Source organism: Hippocampus comes, unplaced genomic scaffold (genome assembly GCF_001891065.2).
Source record: "Hippocampus comes isolate QL1 unplaced genomic scaffold, H_comes_QL1_v1.1 scaffold76, whole genome shotgun sequence".
Taxonomy (NCBI): domain Eukaryota; kingdom Metazoa; phylum Chordata; class Actinopteri; order Syngnathiformes; family Syngnathidae; genus Hippocampus; species Hippocampus comes.
The window spans coordinates 1,754,578-1,779,094 of record NW_017805277.1 but is presented as its reverse complement, the minus strand read 5'-3'; the positions used below and the strand labels follow the sequence as shown (position 1 = coordinate 1,779,094).

At 39.7% G+C, this 24,517-nt stretch overlaps 1 protein-coding gene across 16 annotated transcripts in view; it reads right to left on the bottom strand.

The window, feature by feature from the left end:
* LOC109516230 (neurexin-1a) overlaps positions 1-24,517 on the bottom strand; it is a 193,625-nt gene that overhangs the window by 22,868 nt on the left and 146,240 nt on the right. For 11 of the 16 annotated variants that reach the window (XM_019870587.1, XM_019870588.1, XM_019870592.1 and 8 more), the window contains 3 exons: positions 10,664-10,835; positions 5,500-5,589; positions 3,986-4,305 (listed from right to left, as the gene is read on the bottom strand). In XM_019870587.1, the coding sequence (XP_019726146.1) occupies positions 3,986-4,305; positions 5,500-5,589; positions 10,664-10,835 (582 nt within the window). The remainder of the gene's footprint in view (positions 1-3,985; positions 4,306-5,499; positions 5,590-10,663; positions 10,836-24,517) is intronic. The other 5 variants (XM_019870597.1, XM_019870605.1, XM_019870598.1 and 2 more) reach the window with 1 other exon arrangement.

Genomic DNA, 24,517 nt, shown 5'->3' with positions numbered 1-24,517 from the left:
CATTTGTAAACAGTGCAGCTGCACTCGAGTGTCAAAAGTGGCGTATCCTTGTTTTGGAATTTGGTTCACACACAATACATAGAATTGGGGTAGAAGGCGGTCTCCAAGTGTTTACTTTATATAATCCGCTCATGAAGATCTGCTTACCGATCTTTATGAACGGACATTGCACACCTCGACTTGCCGCAGGACTCGAGCAAATCAGTGTCTTCTGCTGCCAGGCCGAGGACTATCAGCGTGCCTCTCACAGGTGGCATTTAAGTTGGCTGTGTTCACACCCACAACGGTGTAAAATGCCCTTTTTATAATGCGCCATGCTGCACCGGCTTGCACAGGTCTGAGAAAATAAAACTTTGTCTCTCCCACTCCTGTGGAGGATGCCACTGCGGCACACACCAGACTTGCAGTGGACACGGAAATAGAGCCCCGTGGTGTCAGATTTGATGAAAGGGGACAACAGAATACAAAAATTCTTGCAGTATTTTAAATCTTGTCTATCCCTGGGACTTGTGTACAGGCCAGGACTCTGCCGTTCATCTCAGGGATGAAGATCAATCACTGTCAAGAGCTCTCACTGGCTGCACCAAATAAGAGCATTCTCATTTTCTTGTTGCTTTTTTGTTTGTTTGTTAGAATTTGATTAAAATTTGACCATAAGTAAAGTCAAGTGGCACTGGAATTTTTCTTAGGCAAATAAAACACACACACACACACACACACACACACACACACACACACACACACACACACACACACACACACACACACACACACACAGTGCATGCCTTTGTATATAGTATGAAGAATGAGCTGCAATGCTATTGGTCTTTTAATTATCGGTATGTCAAAAGGTTGAATACTCAAATAACATGAAAATCCATTCTTAGTTTTTGGGTGGTAAAGTGTCTAGCTTTCATCTTGTGAATATCTTCCCAGGTGAACCAAAAGGTGTAAGGATTTATGGTAATAAAGCATAAGTGGACACAAGGGGTTTGAAAAGAACAATGTGAATTTCATGGTTTGCATGAGACAAGGCCCACTGAATTCAATAATAATGATAATAATACTCAACAAAAATTAAAAACCTCAAATGCGATTTCAAAAACATTTTAAGGGGCAATGGAAATATTAGCAGGGATGCTCGAACAAGTACTAATAAATGACAAACACTTTAATGGTAAAATGTGTCATACATTTCCTGATAGAAGATTCCTCAAAGTAATGTTGCAAGGTTTAACCTAAAAGATCATTGACATTTCAATACACCTTGTTGGTTTTTGTTTCTGTCATTTAACTGTTCCTGTAATGTGATTTCTCTCAAGGATTGTTGGATGTATTGCGACTACAGAGACCTAAGGTTTTGTGACAGGAAGAGTGAAAAGTTGTTGTAATTGCATCTCACATTTAAAGGCAAGAAATATAATACATTGGAGGGCAAATGAATGAATGCAACAATCCCTTAACTGAATGTGAAACGTATTAACTGTTGCCATAGTCTCATTGGGGCCAGTGATGATAAAAATTGTATCATGTGAAGATTGTTTAAGGACCAAAAATCCGTGAATTGGAATGGCCATCAGAGGAGGGTTGAACCAGTTGGAAAATGCTAAAAATGAGACCCATTCTTGAGTAAGGACTCTGAATGCATCTCTTTGTACACAAGCCAGACACAATGCAATGTCCTGAGACTGAAACGTCCCACTGCAGGAGCTCTCAGCGGAAAGGTCGTCGGGTAGAATCAAAGCACAGACAATGACATCTCCCATTGCACATTTTTTTTGTATGCCTCATTCATCTCGCTGCCATCATTACAGAACACCTCTTTAATCAAATGAATCAACTCAACGCTCTCTTTAGTACAAACAGACAACACCATTATCCTAATTTGGTTTTATTGATCAATCAAACCCCGATCTGCAACTTCATATGCATGGTGTCTAGAATGAATTAATGAAGAATACTCAGCCTTGTAAGAGTGATGCACCAGAATCCGTATTTTAAACCTCAATAATCTGTCAATTTCAACCCATTAACCATTGTGGATAGAATACTTTGGACATTACAAAATGGGTAATATCCTTAGAGGACATTGGAGTCATGAAATAAACTGAAAATTAATTTTCTTACAGAAGCACCAAAACGGTATTCCGTAAACTGGTTTGTGGGTTCGGCCTTTAATATCACAACATGATAAATCCACATTAATGACCTAAACATGTTCTACTGCATATTTGAAAATGACACCTCCACTCCCCACACCGGCCCACCTCCACACCAGCAAGTACCTGACTCACACCTTCGGACAAGGGCAGGGAAAAGGTCACCGCCTCGTCCAGCTCCTCTCCTCAGGTAGGCACTATCGAATCACGCACTCCAAAATCAGCAGACATGAAAAACAGCTTCTTCCATCTTGCCATCAACTCCCAAAGCAGGTGACTCAAATACCATCGTGGCACTTTCCAAATGTTTGCCAATTTTGTACTTATCAAGGTAGCTTCAGCTCTCAACAAACGTGTTGAACTGTTATTGATCAATATTCCACAGCGCGAGACACGTTAAAGTTCTCAAAGGCTTTATGCATCACCGCACACCCAAAGTTGCAACACAATTAGCCTCCTGCTACTGGTCACTTTAAAAGGTGGCACGATTATCTGCATCATCTGCACCACCGTCTCAATAGTATTGCCATTACCGCATCGCCGCTCACTTTATCTTTACTAGATAACTCTCTGCATTGTTGCACAGCTGTAATTGGGTGCTAGTACTGCACAAATGAGGCCTTTACATTACGAATGTACTTATGTGTCATGTCTTTGTTTGTCGAAGTTGCTTGTTACCGCAATACTAGTGCAGCTCATACTATCGGAGACATATTGCTTGTGTGTTTCACATACTTGACCAAAAAAAAGATCATTATATAATCTTTCTTTTCTAAATTAATCAAATGAATCTGGTGAATTGCTGTCATCGCATCACCCGTTCATTTATTCATCCAGTCAATTTCTATTCCATTTATCTTGAATTGCTGGTGAGCTGAGGAGTATTTTTGCTGACTTCGGGTGAGAACGGGCGGCACCCTGTACTGCTCATGAGCCAATCACATGGCACGGAAAGAGAACCAAAAATTCACAGCAGCCTCCTCACATTCACAATTAAGGAAAATATAGTCAAATCTGTAAACACTGTAACTTAGAGATTTGACAGAACATCACATTGCTTTGAAGCGGTGGCTTTCCGTCATTTTCAAAATCTTCTAATATCATATCTATCTCGCCTTTAAGACATTCACAATGACACTTCAGATTTTTGGGGCTTCATAAATAAACAATAATGAGTCGTGAACATAATATCTGAGACACTGTTAACGTAGCTTAGTAGGAGCTGGTGCTTTGGTTAGGATTGGGTCAGGCAGTCCAAAAGGGCCCAGGAGTTAACGTTGCAGTTGTACTTACAGTATGAACTGAGATACCATATTTTCCACACTATAAGGCACACCTACAGGCATTCAACTTTCTCAAAAGCCGACAGTGCGCCTTATAATCTGATGCGCCTTATATATGGATCAATATTCTGATTTATTGGATGTAGTATTTTAAACGTTCTGTAAAGCGCCTTCTTACAGCTGCAGCGGTTGTAAAAGCGCTATATAAATAAAGCTGTATTGTATTGTATTCCCTTTAGCATAGCTCCATCTAGTGGACGCATAACGTAACCTCAGCCACGATTGAGGTTCTATTCCATGCGCCTTATAATGCGGTGCGCCCTATAGTGTGGAAAATATGACGATTACAGCAGCTGTTTTCTTTCCTGAATGGCAAAAAGAGCCGTCTGATTGAGGAATGGTACTTATTTCTCTCAGGTGGAGTGCAAAATTTGCGAATGTACAGTATTCTGCCATCACATGGCAAATGGACTTGATGCGCACGTTCGGTGCAATTGGTGTCTGAACAGCTATTTAAAAAGAATAATTCAAAGACCAACTTACCTGCTGAGGCTCTCGTGGTGTCGTCTGTTTGACTCGGCGACTGGATGCAGTGGTGGTGGTGAGCTCCATTATAGTTGTGGATGTTTCGGACCGATTGGCTGTAGTACTTGACTGTGGAGTTATAGGGGAAGGCGACTCCCCTACAAGCCGCGCACTGCCTTGGATCTTAATGTTGGGGTCTCCCTCTGCGGCCATGTTGAACACTTTCAGGCCATTATAGTAGAGGCCTGAAAGCTGGCCCTGAAAGGATCTAGTCCGGTCTCGCTCCCAGCCACCAATCTGTATAGTTGTTTGGCTGTTGAAGATAGTCAGCTGCCGCCCTGTGGGAAAACAACGTTACATATACAAATCTGTTGGAGTGTAGACATTGTAAGGACACAAAAATAACAAAAAACAAAAACAGTAATAAAATAAAATAAAAAAGACAAGGAGACAAATTACTCGCCAGTGGCTAATGAGACCAATAAATTACGGGTTGTAGAAGCAAACCCTAGCAATTTATTGCAGTTACTATGATGACATGCCTGCTTTATGAAAAAACAAAAAAAAAATACAAAAAATACAAAAAAGCAGCTTTGCTAAAAGGTTAGTCCCATGAAAAAACGTGAAATATTACTGCTATATATTAAGGAATACAATACAGAATCTATAGATACATCGTTTATAGAAACAAATAATGCATTCATATTTGTTTCTATAAGCAGGTTTTTACTTCAAGTTTTAAGATTTAAGAACTTGGAACGGAGCAAGCATGGAAATTGTTCGTGGCATTCCAGTAGGAGGCATCCAGACTCCTTTTAGCAAACGCGAGAAAGAATAGTCAACTGAATAAGGTTAATTAAGCATGGAGAAAAAACACAAAAGTACATACCAAAAAGAAAAATGTGCGATGGCAGGTGATTAGAGCAAAATGACCAAAGAAATAAAACATAAAGGGGGTCATTTCACATTTTATGTGAAAAATATGAATAGGTTATTACATTGTAAAATCAAAGCATGCACACACTTTATTTTAATGTTACAGTTCACTGATATAAAGCACCTATACATCTTAACAAAATATGTTAAAGGGACTTCAAAATTCTGACGCCAATTCATCTTGTTCACTATTTATAATTTCTGGCACTTTCATCACACAAAAAATGAAAAGGCAAAATCGATCAAAAATATATATTTTTAAAAATCACATTGTAAAAACAAACAATTATACTAAATACTAAATTTATAGTTATCATTTAGAAGTTTACAGCAATAGGCTACTACAATTTATAGACATTTTAACAATGTTGAGATTTAAATTCATATTTATAGTCCCTTTAACCATAATTTCACACACGTATTAACAAAAAAAAACTGACTACAAAATAAATACATTATTGAACAGTAACATTATATTGACTATTCAAATCATTTATTTTATTCATGTTTTATTTTAGGTTTAGTGTTTACAAAATATTGCAACAACTTAGTTATGATCAAATTACTCTATTTGAAATTTTAACCAGTGATTTTACCTTTGTCGAGTAGCCATTCGTCAACTACTCGACCAAGTCGGAATGGGATTCGCTGTCTAGCAATCGCCAGGCGTTCGTTATCATTGTTGCCTTTAAAGTTTAAAGAGACATTTCAGTGGTTACAATCTGTCAGGTCAAAGGTTAAAGGTTCATACTGGTATAGCGAAACAACTGCACATTTACATGTTTTATATTGAAAATGTTTAAATGATTCGTCACAAATATTTAATAAACCATTATTTATACCAACATTTAATTTATTTTATCCAACAAATTAGGACTACATTAGTTGAAATTAAATGGTTTCATCCTTTGGATCAATAAATCTATGTTAAAAAAAAACAAAAAACCCAACACATTTCACTGTCTTATCTCCAACACATTTGTCTGAACATTTTAAAATGCTTTTTGCTAGTTATGTACCTACCACTTTCAAAATAAACACCTCTTGAATTTATGTCACCCTTAGATCGTGGTTGTAAAAGAAAAGATACATCTAACACATTGCAAACACCAATCTTGTAATGAATAGCCTGATTGACCAAAATAAATGTCTATTGACAACATGTAGTGCATTGAATCATAAAACTCTTCAGTCAGAGAAAACAAATGTTGAGAGATCAGTATTGCATAGTTGGTCAATGCAATGGATTTGACAAAAAAGCTACGTGGATTAGTGACTGTCACATGTTTGGGTGGGAACAGTTGTTGCCGATCGAAAAATGTCATTTGGTAAAGAAGTGCCATGGGAGGAGAAGCAATATCCTAAAGCAACCTCCACTTTTACTTTGGAGGACCATTGGGCATAAATGAGGACAAACTCTGCATCAACCTTTTGTCAGGGCCGCTCACTCCACTCGAGCTAAAGAGTGAGTGCTTTCCCCTTTGCTATTGTCTGCCGAGATTGAATTCAGTCGGCGTCATTCTTCTTGCAGATTGACAATGTTTGTTCCATCAACTATATTAATTCACTCTGTGCAGATTAAAGATCTGGTAGCTAACAATGCTTGGAGGTGAATAGCCTCTGAGGAGACTGGAACACAGAGACCTGGGGGAAAGGAAGGGCTTGGTGGTTAAAAAAAAAAAAGACATTTTTCATCACATCAGCTTGAATGACTACAAAGGTGAAAGCGATTTAAAACTTGTGGATTGAGTTCATTGAATTTGGCAGCAGATTGTGTCAAGTTGTCACCGGTTGTTTATTGGAATGTTTCTGGTTTTTAAGAGGTACATTCGTTATTATAGTTAATGCTGAGCTACCAAAGAATTTAATTCTTACATGGCTTGAATAAATACATAAATAAACAACATGGACAAACTGGTGTTAGTTGTTAAATGCTGGTGTGCATTCTGTATACTGTACATCATAATCTAAAATGTGTATTGTGATTAATATTGCACTTGTGAAATAAAAAGGAGATAGTCATCCATTTTCGTCCACCTCGGACGACCGTATTCTACACCCTCTGTCTGCTGTTGACGGAAATTAACGGCACAAATGCTATCGCGTTTCCATTGCAAACGTCACGTGACCAAATCCGGAAAACAGGGTAGCGGTGTTATGGTGCAATAACTAGCATAACTATGGGTTGATGATCATGTCATAATCAAAACAAGCACAGTTTAAATCACTGCGATGTTAATTTCAGTCGACAGCAGAGTGTATGTGGATAACATGTCCCCTGAAATGGATGAAAGTTGATGAAATAATCAGTTTCATTCTGAGTCCTGAGTTTCTTTAACAACATGTCTATTTAGTCTACTGTATTTATTTGCTGTTTCCAAATTTGAAAATATTATGAGTTTGGGGCGGGGGATCACAGACGAACTCACAATGTTTATTTCAGCAACAATAACGATACAATTACAATTGAGCAAATAAGCAGAAATGAAGCATCTATCGCGATAGAGAAAAAAGGATAACTCACACTTAAGCAAACAAAAATAAAGACAGACGCAGACTGTAACACACAGACACACTCTTAGCCATGCACGCAGATAATCTCTACTTGTGTGCAAAATCATGTTCTCTGTTCGGCACGCTACCAGTGTGGCTGGGTGCCAAATGTGGTCAGTCTCATACAAGGGTCAATTAAGAGAACATAATCACGTTATGATAATGTATTGATCCCTACTGTGGCACATGAACAATGCCATCCGCAGGGCTGCAGTATAGTCCATTCATTAGGCCACCACAGAGAGCCTGTGACTGTTGCCGAGTGGTGATTTGGTTTTGTATGAGATGGCCAAGCTTATCTATTTTTCCAGACAGCGGCGATTCAGCTGATCCGTCCCAAATGACCTGATTGGGTCTGATTCGTTTCTTTTTGTCTTTTGGAACAAAGTTGTCAGTACGATACAGATACTGGGACCTTTCCTCCATCAGTGGAACCAGAACACGTGAAAGGCAAAGCCAGACAAATCTCACAATTTTTTGGGGGGGGATTAATCAATTGCCATTTTTGCCCACGGTGTCCATTGTACTGTCTTGAACGCAGCCGGAGCAGGATCATGGACAGAAGAGAGACAGAAAAAAAGTGCATCTTTTATTCTTTGAAAAAAATAACCTCCACCTCCAACCCACTCTGTATCCTGCAAATCAGACTCCCTACTGCAAGGTGGGGGGGGGGGGAATCGACCAGTGGGTAAGATGGACAGAGGTGGCAGAGGTGGTCAGCTTGACGTAAAAGGTACAGGGTGAGTTGGAACTGAATGCAGCGGGAGTCATGTAAGTGCACTGTGTACTGATAACAGTAAAAAGAATAAGGCCAGGCTGGGACTTCTCTATTATCTTTGTGTGCACTGCATGCTCAGTGGGTACCGTAATAGGATGCTGCATGGTGCCCCGCGGGCATGGCAACACCATTGTGTTGGTATTACTTTCATGGCCAATACTCTGGAGAAGAAGCCCTTTTTTTCCCCCCTTTCTTGTTTTGGTTGCAGCCCAGCCTTTTGTGTGTGGCGTAAAGCAGAGCAAGAATAAAAGCAAGAACTGCAGCAAACAGAAGGGTAGTTACGCGTCTACGCGTGAGCTTTGAATTTTAGATTAGAATAATTACGCGAAAGATTTTTAATGGGCCCTCTTAAGTATGGAGGGTGAGAGTTTTTAATGAGATTTCAATGACAGCAATATAAGCCCTGGTGGGACAATTATTGCCTTACTTTCAATGATTGCTCACTCAGATGCAATCTGCACCTTTCTCTTGTTGAGCTTTCCAACCATCATTTGTGCTGTCAGCTTTGCTCTATTGTAGGAACTGTTGATCTGTGAGTGGCCGAGGCCAAGGGCTACTATTATGAGTGTATTAGCGGCATACATGGATACTTGTCAAACGAAAGACGGGCTGAGTGAATAAAGGCTTTCTGTGATGGAGGTGAAGGGGGGAACTGGACAGCAATTGCAATTTCATGCACTTAGTGTGCAATGAACCGAATGAACTTGCTAATTTCGAGATTTAAAAAAAGAGAACCATAGGTCACCAGCATGTTTCAAAACACTTGGCTAAAATTTTCAATGACAAAAAAATAGTTTTCAGTTGATAGCCACAAATTTGGGCCACCGTGGAAACTCTTAATTTGACTGCCTCAAAGGTGGAGTAGTTCAGGATTTGGAAAGTGGACGCCCCTCCGTGAGCCGTCACGTTACCGTTGTGGAGGCGTTTGCGTGTCCTAACGATCCTAGGAGCTAAATTGTCTGGGGCTTTATGCCCTGGGCAGGATTACCCACAGGAAACAGGTCCTAGGCGAGAGACCAGACAAAGCACGGCTCACATATCTCTCACGATGAGTAATAACATTGAAACCGATTTTCCCTTGCCCAGATATAGGTCAGCGGGTCTCCCCTTTGGAGCCAGGCCTGAAGGTGGGGCTTAATGGCGAGTGCCTGGTGGCTGTTTCTGCGCCCATGAGGCCTGACCGGGCACAGCCCAAAAAGACAACATGGTTCCCTCTTCCCATGGGCACATCACCTGTGGGAGGGGCCAAATGTAAGGAATGCCCTCGAGCAGAAGAAAGATTCCTATCGGCCTTTTTTGGCCAGTGGGATTCTGGAAGCAGCTGACAGATCCCGGATACAAGTGGCCGAAACGAGTTTACTCCGCAGGGTGTCCGGGCTATACCTTAGAAATAAGGTGAGAAAGTCAGCAATGTGGAAGGGGCTCAGAATCAAGTCGCTTGTACAATGTTTGCTGTTCCAGGATTGACTATTCACCCTGCGCCGTGCTTTCTCCCCCGTCTGCAACATGTCAAAAGTATTCCCGTCCATGTTTTACCCGAGGCGAGCAGGATGAAATGAGTACATTTGACCATCTTGCTTTTGGATGGATGCCACAGTCATTGCTAAAAAGGTCAGTAAACATTCTCGGGTGGGGGGACAACAAAAAAAAAAAAACATTTGTCCTACTGCCCAGACATTTAATTCACTCTCAGACTCAAACATCTTGATTTGGAGCTGGAGAGCACATTCTTTGGGTGCTCATATTTCGATTCAAAATTTGAAGTAGAGCATCAGGATGAGTCCACTGTATGTTGGCGCAAACTAAGAATTTGACATTCATTTATCCACAGTAGCTTTTGTCAAAGCCTTATGCAGTTCATGTCGTACAATTATCAAGACTGCGACATTTCAAGACATTTACAGTAAATGCATTCATGTTATTGACATGTACAGACTTCACAGAAAAATACCAGTGTTGCTGGCTCCTTCCTTAGCCAAGGAATCCATTCAAATTATGTCAACGTCATGCAAAACACACAACAGGTTCAGCAATTATATACATAGAATTCAATTTCATTTAATCGTACTGTTGCACTATAAACTCTCGATTAACATTTAAGCATTGGTAACACACTGAACGTAGCATGTAGGCAGATTTTAATCTACATACTCTTATTAGTTCCACTGTCAAGAGCGTGGGTGGCGTTTGGGTAAAGTTGTATTTGATAAGGGGGGGGAAAAAAAAACAATGTTAAGAAACCTTGATGTGCAGAAGGTGATTAAAGCATTATGAAAACACTGGTATTATTCTACACAGCTGCTGGAAAGAGAATAACCAAAAAGATTACATAATCATAACAAGTGCAGTTTGAAATCATTTGCTTGATCGTATTTTAGTCAACCTGAATTAGCAAATGCATGCGACTAGAGGGAGAGTGGGTCACTCACCTTGGGGGTAGCGCTCAATGACGGGTAGATCGTCCAACTGGAGAGTGGCATTACCCCCACTCCTTGTAAACTTGACTATGTGGTATTTTCCATCGTTTACAAACTTTGACGTCTCCTCTATGTTAATGTCATCTGTTCCAACATTAAACACAACAGCAATGTTTCCTCTTTCCTGGAACAAGAAGAACACCAAAATGCAACAGGTTAGAGAGATTTCAGTTTTACAAAATGCCCTCTACTCTATGTCATGTCATGTTATTTATATATACTGTAATCACTGTGATTTAATTGGATAATATAACATCACAAAAATCAGGAATGGCTTGTATTCCGTCCTCTCAAACAATAAAATGCAAGTAGCCACGAAAGTGTCCACTACGATGGACTTTTGATTACGTTTCCTTGTTCGTCTATAGGGAAAATTAACGATCAATTAATCATTTCTTTTTTAGTATTTAGTGTTGAAAGATGTGAAAACCTCTCTCTCTCTCGCTCTCTCTCTCTCTCTCTCTCTCTCTCTCTCTCTCTCTCTCTCTCTCTCTTTCTTTCTTCTGAAATTCTGTCAGCATTGTATTGAGCAGAATGATGCTGCCCAGAGGAGGTTTTGGTGAGTTTGGCTTAACTGTTTACTTGAATTAAGCCAAATGCTGCCTGATTATTAACATAATTATTATCAATAATCAATTCCACACACAAATAATAGAATTGTAAATGGGCAGTTAATAATCTTGTGTTGTTTTAAAAAAATGCTGAGTAAACTCAAAATAAGTTTTGCTGTTGTGAAAATTGGCTTTCCCGTATTTCACAGCAAAGAAATAAGAGAAGCAAACAACTTTGTTGCTTTGTTGTGCCATAAATGTCAATTATTTATATTTTAAAGTTCTTACAATGGAAAGTAATGCTTTAGCCCAAAATAATACAAGGTCTGTTTTTTTATAGGGTAGTGTGCACCTCAGCTCGTATTTCCGTTGTCATTTATATTCAGTGGGAAATCTTTTTAAAAAACAAAAACAAAACAAAAAAAACTTACAAATTCAAATAGACATAAATCCATGAGGTGGAAAAAATAAAACATGGCTGTCATGCCTATAATTTGTGCAATACGAATGGAATCACTTTTGTTTTTGTTTGGCTTCTTGTCTATTTAGGGTGAAACGATACACTGCTGAGAATTAAGAGGAAAAGTAAGTCTCAGTGATGTTTAACTTCAGTCTGCTGATTTCTACATGAGGCAAGACGCTTGAACAATTTATGATTCCAAGTTGTTAATATTTACTGCTTAATCAATTTTCAATGAGTGTGCATGCGAGTGCAAGCCCTTCTCTCCTCTTTGGAGATTCGATGAAATGAGCATCTGGTTGGAAGCTCAACCTATCGTAGAGCTGCAGCACTCTGCATGTCATTATCCAGTCAGCACAGGCAACACAGCTCTGCATCTCAATCTCTTGCCATAACTCTGTCAAATAAAAAAAAAACAGAAAAAACAACTACTTTCCAACACCCCCTGCTCTTTGTTCTCTTCAAGTTGGGACAATTCAGACCTTCTCTAAAAAGGCAAAAAAATGAGAGTACAATCAATATCTTTAATTCCATTCATGGTAATGTCCAGATTGTCTAACCTTATGGAGTACCGTATTTTCCGCACTATAAGGCGCTTCGGAGTATAAGGCGCACTTTCAATGTATGGCCTATTTTAAAACTGTTTTCATATGTAGGGTACACTGCATTTTAAGGCGCATGAGAAGAGAAGCCACAATTGTGGCTGTGGTTGCGTTATCCATCCACTAGATGGAGGTACGCTAAAGGGAATACAATACAATACAGCTTTATTTATATAGAGCTTGTGAGAAAGCGCTCTACAGAACATTTAAAATACCTCGTCCAAGAAATCAGAAAATTGATCCATATATAAGGTGCATCGGATTATAAGGCACCCTGTCGGCGTTTGAGAAAATTGAATGCTTTTAGGTGTGCCATATAGTGCGAAAAACACAGTAGTTGTATGATTCACTGTCTCATGTGAGGAAAAATAATTCACAAAAGCTAACGTAGTAGGCCTTGTGTCATGCTAGTGATGATTGTCAGACATTGATGTGGCAGTTAAACCTTGCCGATGAGTTAATTTGCGTCAGGTTGAGTGATTTGCGCCGCAAAACCCTTCAGAAAATGTCCCTGAGACAGCAGCTGTGCAGTGAGCAGCACCCTCCCGCATATTATCATTTAAAAAATTTAGTCCAAGACAAGTATCTATAAGAGATAACAACAAGAGATCCTTCTTAGACCTTCAAAATCCAGACATATTCATACTGAACTTCTTAGTAACAGACAGTCTTCAGGGATGAACTCAATTAAAATCCTACTTTAAATAGCTCCCTCCAATGTAATTTGAATGCTTCCTGTGGCCTTGTTAAGATTAACAACTTAAATGTCCTTCATACAACAAAAGACTGACATCTGATATCGAGACATATTTTAAGATGAAAGCTAAACGCTTGAGGATGAGCGACGAAACAGGTAAGCACATGCTAGTTCATCTCTGACCTCACAAAACAACATGCTCCAACATCTTGTTGAAAGTCTTGCCAGAAGAGTGGAAGATGCTCTATGTGCATGGCTGACTCCATGTTTCATTTTTTTTTTCAATTACAGCGATTGTCCTTCAACTTTTGCCCAGAACATAGATTTAGAGACATTGTTCATCCATTATGCTGTTTCTCCTTCCAAACAAGCCTACACATGATGTGCACAGTACATCGGAAACATTCTCTATTTATATCATAATATTAAAAAAAAAAAAAAAAACTATTCAAATTGGTTGGACTTAAACATGCAGTTCCATCATCTGCTGAGAGGATCCCAATTCTGGAGCTTAAATATCTCATGGGCTCATGTCAAAGTGATTGATAGCTGCTTATATAAACCACGGCCATACTGCAAAATCAGGGCTGCTCACTTGTGCTGCCTCATGGGAGCATACTGTATGGCGCATACATACCACACCCAGAAAATTTAGCCTTGCCTGACACATTCTTCAAGGCGTCTTGATTAATTGCTCATCAAGCCGCAATAGAGTTTAATTAACTGACGAAGCTGGTCCACTATTCTCCTCTAATCTCGTCTCTGTTTCTTAATGCTTCTTATCCTCGCAGCTGGAGGGTGGACTAGCTGCCGTAATCTTGGGGGTGTCAGTCGCTCGTTAAATGTACCCGTCTGCAGTCATTATACAACCCTAGGCATCGTTGTTTTAGGAGTAATAAAGCTGCTAAAACAGACACTGCAGACCAAATGCTGGAGTAGCGGCGTTTCTTTCTTCCGCCAATGCCAACAAAAGCATACCAGAACTACTGCATCCTACTCTTTATTAAAGGTAATGCACATACAAGTGGTAGATGTAAAAGGTCAAACAAAGCACGATATAAACCATGAACTGTTTACTGCACCCATTGTTTTGCCCATTCTCCAAAGAAGATGGAAATGTAAATGGCCATAGTGTTCTCCCCATTTCCTGCAAAATATGAATAGCCTATGTCGGTGCTCATTTAGAAGTCGTTTATGATGACCATGGCTATGCTTGAGACATATTTTATAGCTCGTCAGCCCAACGCCACAGGACTGCAAACCATCATTCTACACTGCACGAGCCTCTGAGGCTCGGTTGGCAGTTGGACGAGCACCTCTGCCATCCCTTAAGTACGTCTTTGTGTGCATCTAATGTATGTGCACACGAGCAGGCTGACTTGAGGGAATATTATGATCTCACTACAGAGGCTAAATGTCTTCGTGTAGCAAGGACATGCAGGCTATTCTCTCCACCTTATCTTTTAATTACCCCTGACGGTCTTCTCCTTCTCCCCTTTAAGCTTTGTTAATGAAATTATAGAGTTAATGGGAGAATTAGCTACAAGAAAATGACTCCCTCTTTTTTGGCGGCATGTATTTCTGCTCCAGGAACTGTACAGTATGCGTCATCCATACATCAGCATTGATGGCTCCACCAAAATGTTTCATATGACAGTGTAAACTGGAAGTCTGTCAACTATTGTATTGTTTCATCCAAAAGCCACAAAAGTGCCATATAATAATGATAATAATAATAATAATAATAATAATAATAATGACCATTTTCAACTTCTGTTCAATGAAGCAACACTTTATATGTGGGCATGTACTGTCTCATCACTCTTCAACATTCTGGTGAGCATATGATCAAGACATCATGTTGGCACATGGGATCAAGTCTCAATATGGCGTCATCACACGCGACTGCATCAACAAAGCAGCTCTCCTCATGCATTTGGGCGACCAAAGAGCACTGACAAAAAGACAAGTCGAGTCGATGGGCAGCGCTGATGGTCCTGTGCATCAGTTGTCATCTCCCATTAGATTTGCTGCTTCAGAAATGCCATAATAAAACAGTCATTTTGCAAAGCAAAACTATCTTATTTACTGCTTTGGTCATGAGATTATTGAAATCAAACAAAAAAGGGATCCTCGTGGAGCAAAGTTTAGATTCTGAAAATGGAAACCAAACCTGCTTCTCATCACGATGGTATCTCCAGTGTGCTGAGGTAAGAGTGCTGTGAGCGCAGCTCATTTCAAAATCAAAGCCACCGGCTAAAGTGCCTAATTATCTGTGAAGTTGGCCTGAAATTACTTCCATTGCTAGCAGACTTCATCAAACAACTTTTCTGCAGGAGAGCTTCATCAAATATCTTTTGAGTATCTTAGAGTTGATAAATCATCGCTCCAGCTGCATCAGCCCCGAAATGAGGACTCAAAGGGAATAACAGAAGATTTATACACTATTATCTACAGTCTATGTATAAATCATGAAGCATCGCTAAAGAGACGTAGCAACAACATACACGTAAGAAATAGAAAAATAAAGGAGAGAGTCGATAACAGAAGTTGGAGGAAAAAAGCCAGGAACTGCTCATCTCTTCCTAAAATGTCATTTGCTATCTCATAAGCCTTTTCTTTTGCTCCATCTTCAGCTCTGCAGTGACACATTCCATCAAGAGAGGTCAACATATATCTGGAATTTCATTCTGTCTCACTCAAAGAAATCAATTCAGGTTTAAGGTGATTCTGCTGTCTGTCCACTTGTGACAGCTGGCGAGCAGTCGGGGTGAGTCGACCTTCAGTTCTGTCCTCTCCACCGGGATTTCCTCCCCCCTTCCCCACGGGCATGCCAGCATGCCTCACTTAGCTGTATATGACAGTAGGGACCCCTATCTACCATTGTAAGATCAAACAGAAAAAATAAGGGAGAGAGTGCAACTAGTTGAATGAGTCAACAAAGAGGATAATATTGGGTCTCCTTATAACGACTTCAAAATGCCAATAATAATAATAATAATAATAATAATAATAATAATAATAATAATAATAATAATAATCAAGAGTTGACTTTGAGTATGAGAAAAAAAATCACACAGATGACTATGTCTTACTTTCAGAATCAAATTCAATGAGTTGGATATTCCAGGTCCGTGCTTTGCATGAGAAACCCTGCAATAATCAGGTCTCTCTGCTCATAAATATGTAGTTCTCTCTTGTTCTACTGAGCTCTGTTCCGCTAGATTTGGTTAATGTTTGAACTCCTCAAGTAATTATGTGACAAGTTCGCTTATCTTGTCAAAGCATTCAGACATGGATGTTCCCAATGTCAATTTAGAATGCACTAAAACCATAGAGAAGATATTACATCTTCTACCTCTTTGAAATGATTACATTTTGGACATATCCCCTCCCGTAAAAGAAAAAAATTAATGTGACCAATGTGTTGTGCTGCCCAGTGTCAGAAAGCTTGGTATCAGTCATATAAGCATTTATTAAATTATATTATATTAACCAGTGTGTTTATTAGACTTTTTCATCGTGGTGTTGATGTTAAAAAAAACAAAAAAAACCCAGTACGGGCACTTAATTTTCCACACTATGGCATTTACCCCAAGTTATTATTATTATTATTATTATTATTAGTAGTAGTAGTATATGATTATATGATATCATGGTCTCGAAACTGTGACAATATTGTACCTTGAAATTTTGGTGTAAAATTTAACAAGAAAAACATGGTGACCATTGGTGTTACATTAATGATACATCTTATAAAATCTAAACCTAATTTTCCCAGCTTCTGTAATGATTTGATCTTTAAATCTTCAAAGATATGATTCTGATGTATCATGTGCTTTTTGTAAGGCTGACGTGAGACACTGAGCCCAAAAAAACAGATGCGTCTCTCAAATTCATCTCACATATCCGCTCTCATCTCGCTTCTTTATTGGAAAACCAAAAATCAATATCACTTCCTTTCACCCACTTATTCTTATTAAAGACATATATCTTGCCTGCAAAGAAGAAGCAAATGTGTTGCTTCGATTGGAAAACAGTGCTCATCTTCTGTGATCAGTGGCTAAAATAAATATATACAAGATTGAATTCAGAGGAACAACATCTACCCATTCATATACATAGCACTTATGGTGCCATGACTCTAGGTAGGTGGAATAGCCTCCTGTATCATTGGGGAGGTTGGAGTTTTTACTTTTCTGAGCCCTTCATTCCAGTATCCACTCAGATTGTTTTGCTCTCATCTCCACAGTGAACACTGCTAGAATATCTGTGTAGGATTTGGGGTTTACCATGTTCTGCAATACTCACGACCGGTGCCATTTTAATCTCTACTCATGCATTTCACACCATTTTTGGGGAAAGTAGAATTTCCGGGCGTGTCATAACTAACTGACATGTTGAGTCGAGTGTGTCTTAACCTTCATGGCAGAGGCTCCGTCAAACCCCTGAGACCGATTCACAGGACCCCTGGGGTTCGATCGAACCCAGGTTAAGAACTACTGGTCTAGACACTGAATAGCAGCGGCTGTTTTTTTTCCCCCTTGTACATTAAATATAGAATTTCGTACTTCGCTGTTGGTGCTCGAATGTCTCATTTTCACTCTGAACAAGGCCTTTCTCAAGGAGGGTTTTGATGGGTGTGAAGTAGTTGACAGATTAAAAAAAATGAGGCATATATCAGTCACTGTATTTGCAATTGAGGATCAAGCTTTGTCTGCCAGCAAGCCTAGATAAGTGGTGACAAGTGATCTGAAATGTCAGGTGGGAAAAAACAATAATGCATCTTGAAACACATTCAAAAAAGATGCATTTATACATAATTCCTAATATTCGACATGGTACAACTTCTCACACATTAAAATTAATAGCAAACTTTTGCTAAGCAGTGCTGTTTGACTTGCTTAAAACTATGGCGTAAACTCAAGTTACAACCTTAATTGTTTAGGTGATTCCGTTTGTAACCTGATACGTTGATAAACCGAGGTAATGTTTCCCATTGAACTGAACGGTAATGCAATTAATCTGTTCCAGACCCTGAACTAAACTTTTGTGCGTGTGTGTGTGTGTGTGTGTGTGGGGGGGGGGGGGTTTAAAAATAAATGTAGTGCAATATAGAATTAAGTAAAAACAGACTATAACTAAGAAAAAAATATTTAAAAAAATGTGAGGCATCCAAATAGTTTTCAGTTTCCAGCAAAGCCTAATGCATGTTGCCAACAATGGTTACACAGCGCGAGAAGCAGCAAAACACAGATCTATCTGCTCGCCAAGCCAAGGATAGAAGTGTGTCCCTGAAATAGTCCATAGATATAATTTTTCTATGAACATTTTTTGTGTCATTTAAATTGTTTGGAATCAGGGGCACTCAGGGTCCCACTCTATAATTAAATGCTTGGGTTAGGGTAGGCACTAAGAATCCTGTTCCCAAAGTGAAAGAAATTTTGCTGTTCGGTGCTTTCTACTGTTTTTATTACCGATTTGCTTTACTGTTTGTTGTATATGTTAATTTGCTCCATGTACAGCACTTTGTATGCAGCGATGGCTGTTTGAAAGTGCTCTATAAATACAGTTGAGTTGAGTTGAGTTTACTTTTTTTTTTTTTTAGGTAGCACATGCCTGTTTGCTTGCAGCTATATCTTTCGCGGCTAGAAATGTATTTAGACCCTCCCCCCCAAAAAAAAAAGATAAGGGGTGACTGTCTCTGTACATAATTCTGTGCTGATGGTTGCATACACACCATGCTGCAGATAAACTGCACCACTGAACAACCAACGCACAGTTCCCTGACCCTGCATAAACTTCACAGACAAAAAAAAAAAAAAAAAAAAACATCCTTGGAAAATATCAATCCAACGTATTAAAAATACAACAACTTCATATTACAAGTTCAAAAGCAAACAAGCCGAAGACAAGATGTGCATAACTTCCTTATTGGTAATGAAGCCCAAATTTTTGCTTCACAAGCTGAGTGAACAGCCATCAACACCATGCCAGCTTCCCTTGACACACCATACAAGCATGCGTCACCCGCCTCTGCACTGCCAGGGTGACAGCGCAGTGTCAAAGAAAATCCTTGTTAGGGCCACCGAGAGCAGCGTGACACGTCTTGCCAGAGCTGCCATTTAAACAAAGTAAACCTTGAACCCAAATCTATGTATTTTTTCCCCGCACATATTTAAAACTACCAAATAACTTTTTACTTTTGGGAGTCAAGATTTTTTATTTTATTTTTTTGCAATTTATTTTACTGGTAATTCATTTGAATGGCACAAAGCAACATCTGCTCAGGGATAACTCAAGTCGATTGAGAACATGCCGGTGCCCACATCAACACTCTGAAAGGTGACGGACGGCATGTGGGCTCCAAGTGACAGACCGACTAGGCACTTTCATTTGCTATAGCCTTTGACTCTCGTTCTCCTTTCCTCTCATATTCAGAAGCTGACAGCATGAAAAAAAAATAACAATTGAAAAGAACAAGTCTGAAACAGCAGGATAGATTGCTGGGGCATGTCAGTTTTGGTGTGATATCGAAGCTGATTTTTAACAGTCTAACAACTACATGTTGCTTTAAATGTGTGACTCAAGCATTGGTTAAAGGAAAAACAAAAGCTGGGACTTCAACAGGATGCCGCTGAGGCCACGGAGTTGATTATTTGATAGTTCATGCATTGTTAATCATTACTGACTGGACCTTATTACCATGCACCTTGTAGCAATTGAATGGTTAACTAGACGAGCTATTGACACATTTTAATTGGTGCATAATGAGGACGCCAATTATACTTGCACTAATGAGAGGAAATTGATTATCAAGGCAGGTACGTGGCCTTAATCAGGACGGGATTGATGGAAGAGGACAGCCCTATCCTCGGACTGCTGTCTTTTTAGCAATTTCCTGGTCGAGTGAAACAATGCCAATTTCCATCCTGCAGTGTTCACCAAAACCACAGCATTAAGATGAGATACACTATCAAGGTCGGATTTTAATCATAGTTACTTTGAAAATCAAGTCGTCAAGAAAGGAACAGTGTTCTTTTTAAATCAAATATTAAGTAACTAAGGTACTTTTACAACGTAACGTGGCAACCCTGTTGAAAGATTTCACTCAATAAAAATACAGCACTTAAAACACAACTGATCGCAAGATAAATCATGTTAATTTATCAAAAACAAACAAACAAATATGACTTTTAGCATTTAGTCAATTGCCTCAAAAAAGCCACGTCTCGCCTTTTACAGTACTCGGTCCATTTTATAGTGCAGTAGTAATTGGTGATAAATGGCAAGCCGGCATCCATTTACATTTTCCCTTTTTACAAAGTATCAAGTCATTCGTCTCCAAACATGTTAAGATGGCAATCGAACAGGTCCCCTTTTGCATACATCTTCTTCTGTGGTTTAAAAAAAAAAAAAAAGAACCCTGGGTGGCACACTAATGTGATACAGAGTCGTGTCAGCCCGAGTGAGTTGGAACCGATGATGCACATCATTAATGGTCTGAAATAGACTGAACATTTTTACTAGGTCGCAATGTTAATTGACAATGATACTTGGGCTGGTGCCTCGCATGCAGCCTGCGGCTCCGACTCTTTCCACCAGTTTCTGCGCTCTCTCACTTTGCTTTGATTTGAACACCCTATTTATGACTCTCCTCACTGTACCTACTCCTTTTTTTTTGTCTCTTGCTCAAATCCTTTTCCAGAATTTTCAATGACATTTTCCTCTGTTTGTTTTTTTAACCTCTTTAGTCTTTTCTTATAGGTGACTTGAGAAACAGACATGCGTGTGGCACACACACTTCATATGTTCAAGCAGCCACCTACACAAACGTTTGAACTTCGGTTGTCTCCTCTGATATACAGAAGTCTCTCTTATGATGCCAGAGGTGTAATCTGAATGTACTAAAACACTGGAAGAGAATCGGGTACGAATGATGCAAATTAATTGCAACACTCGGCTGTAATTTTTCATCGTAAACTTACATTATTGATCTGATTAAACAGATGATTGGCTATGACCGTGGAGCAAAGTTGCAGGGAATTTGATGTATATCAAGGCATAAAAGAGCATTGATATGATGGGTCCAGCTTTTCCTCTGACTAAAATGATTGCCTCTTTCATACAGTATCTCTGATGTAAAACATGTCTCAATTCTTGTCTTCATGTCAATGCTAAAGCAGTCTTCTTGCTAACGATTACACCAATACAAATTTGATAGGTGTATAAATGTCAATTCTAATCTGTTTTCGTGGTGTCTTTCACTAAAGCCATCCTATTTTGCAAATTAATTCCGAATACGCTATGGGGATCTCAAAGTGTACGACTGTAAACGTCCTTCTGAGAACTTAAAACAGCCGGGGCTTTCCCTACTATCGATCAGAACAATAGTATAAATTCTGTTTTGAAGGATGTTGCTGTCAATTGTATTCACCCTGATGAATGTTAGGTTACATTTTTTAGAGGTGTGAGCACTCACACTCAACAAAAATTCACACTGTGGATCTTTTGTTTTTTTCTTCGAATGGCTGGTGACCAGTGAGCTGGGATAGGCAACTGGATGTATTCGGTAGTGCAGTATTGAGACTGAGGATAGTGAACAATATATATGTGTTGACAATGAAAAAAGTAAAAAAAAAAACATTTTACATTTGACCTATGAGGTATTTTTTTTATATTCCCATCAGTTTCGTTTTGCACTCCTCTGACTGAAATTTTATTCTGTAATAATATATCCATTCAAATTCTAGCTGCCATCTCTTGGGCACCTAAAGATAAAATACAGCCAACTGCGACAGTTCAGTTTAGATAATAGAGAATCAGACAGTGACTTTGCTGTCATTAATCTCTCACCCTAGCACCTGAATGATTGATGGTGGAAGAGAGGAGAAGAGACTTGATTTGTGTGAATGAGAGAGTATTTGAGGGCAAAGCTGTTGCAAGCAGGGCTAAAAGAACAAGGAAAACCTTGAATATAGAAAAATGAAGGATAGAAAATCCAAAGCTGGTGGACTTAGAGGGTAAAGAAAGAAAAAAAAAATCAATGAATTGAGGCTATCAAAAGGAGATGTTGGGGAGGGAAACCTTAGGACCATAAGAATGAAGTCAAACTCAGCACATTATCAGATGTTGTTGTATCCGATGTCTGGCTGCTCACCAAGGCAGATCGATATAAGTCGTCCAAATGTAGGCCCATTACAAGCTATTACTCTCTTGTTCAACCACAGCTCTTTGCTTTCTGGGCTCGGTGATAATCTGCCGGGCATTCTAGTGTCACAAAGGTTTTACCTGTCAGTAAACATGAGCATTAAATCATAACCACACATATGACTCAGTAAGCTTTTAGCATAGTGAGCCTGCTGTTCGAAAAGCCACTAACCAGGAGGAGGATGGACGGGCTGAAGTTAAAGGCCTGAGGTTGTGGTGCTGCTGTCAGCTTTCAAATGTTGCCGGAGACAGGGCGAGAGCAGGGAGGCATTTATCATCAGCAAGGTAAGCGGGTTTTCTCGAAGCAACTCAGGCGAAAAATGAACAGCTGCCATGCCTTGCGCTTACAAAGACTGCGCCATTCTTTCTGCCTTTTGCCAGCCTTGCTTTCCAGCAACAGGAAACCAGTCAGACATAATGTCATTCCAATCCTACACCGTACACGACACAAAACAAATGAAAATGCAGGAGCGATGTATTATAGGCAAAACACAGACAGGAAGGAAAAGGCCTGGACCATTTCCTAGAAATCAAGTTTGATATCAAAAACTAGATACACGGACCCTCTTCATCAGTGTTCGCTTTCATGAGGGCCTTACAAGGGCTCCATGTACAGCACTCCATACCATATATGACATTGATTTTTCTGGGAAGCCATGAAGTGGACTCCTTTCTATTAGGTTTTATAACTAGAAGGGAAATGAGGTTTTCCCAGGGCTGCATCCTTTTGAACTGGTGGTTTCACAATGTCCAAAATCATCCCCGAGGAAAATCACGTCACCCTCGTCCTCATTTTCCAGCACAATGAACGGAGGGCTCGTATCTTTGTTTCAGTCCGACTCAAAGAGATCGCGGGTCCCTTTTGCCGTGCGGTGCGGTGCGGGGTGATGGGGAGGGCTGTCGAAATCAAAATCCCTCCCATGGGTGCGCTCACCAGGCTGTTCACTACTTCTCGCCAAGGAGATTCACTATGCACGTTCTCTTTCATGGCACTTTCTTATTCATCATAACACAACTTGAATTTTATTAACCTCTCCAGCCCAGCATACATCATTGCCTCTGCCGCCAGTCTCTTTCCCTCCATTTCTATTTACGCAGCGCACCGCTTCCCCACGACGCCCATGAATGCGCATACACAATGCAAACTCTCAGCCTCTCACAAGTATTCAGATGTAGTAAGCAGTTAGATGGAGGGAACTGAGGCATTTGTTTGCACTCCAGGGATGCCTTTTATCTTTTTTTTCGAAAGGTGTTGCCCCCACTGCCATGCCTCGATTTGGGGTCATATCCATCTAGTTTTCTGTTCGGTGAGAAACATCAACAGAACCAGAATAATTACAGCAAGCGTCACGTCTCGATCTTTACATTTGAAGAAAAAATGGCTGAAAAAAAAATGTCTACATTTGTGGCTAAATGGTATAATATACTGTACATGAATGTATATTGCTTAAAACGATGTTGTACATTTGATTTGACCTTGCATTATTACAGGGTTTTACACCCATTCTATTTTTAGCACTTCAGTAATTTTACCTGTTTCTCTGCTGTGTGACAGGACATTTTGAGTGGTCCTGGCCAGCACTCTAATACCAATCATGTGCTTCTCTGAAAGCCTTCAGGAGGTAGCACAACAAGACCAGTAAAAACACACCATTAAGATGAGTATACTAATCACAGATGTACTCAGCTAAAGTAGAATACTGCATTTATATAGCCATGATCGGGGGAAAGAAAACGTATCCATATCTGTCAGCAAAGCCTGGTTAACACGGCAAGGTTATAAAATTGTCGTCAGACTTCCAAAACACTTAATGATGAAAATTCCCGGGTGTAACACATTTGATCATACCGCGTGAGGTGGGCAGCCACACTGCAAAATCAACACATCACACAATAAACAATTTTATTCATGAATATTCACATGTTTGGCGGAACATCTTGCAAAACCTCTCAAGGTTAAACGTGACTTCCGATTAAACAAACTTGGCAGAGACGGGGGAGGCAACGGATTTTTTGTTGCGCCATAACTGTTTTAATTTTTGTTTCCCCACCGAGCATCCTCTTCGATTTGTCACCTCGCTTTCTGATTGGCTGCACGTCACTGTCAACAGGCTGTGTGCTTTGTTTGTCTCAGGGTACATCACATGGAGTGAGTAGTTAGGCTTAAACAATCCAACAGTTGAATGTCCCCGATTTGAAATTAGAGAAGCCCAATGTCCTTCCAAGCGGTCGAGATCAGTGTGAACACACCACACAGGTCAGGAATATCTGATTAGATGATCTTTG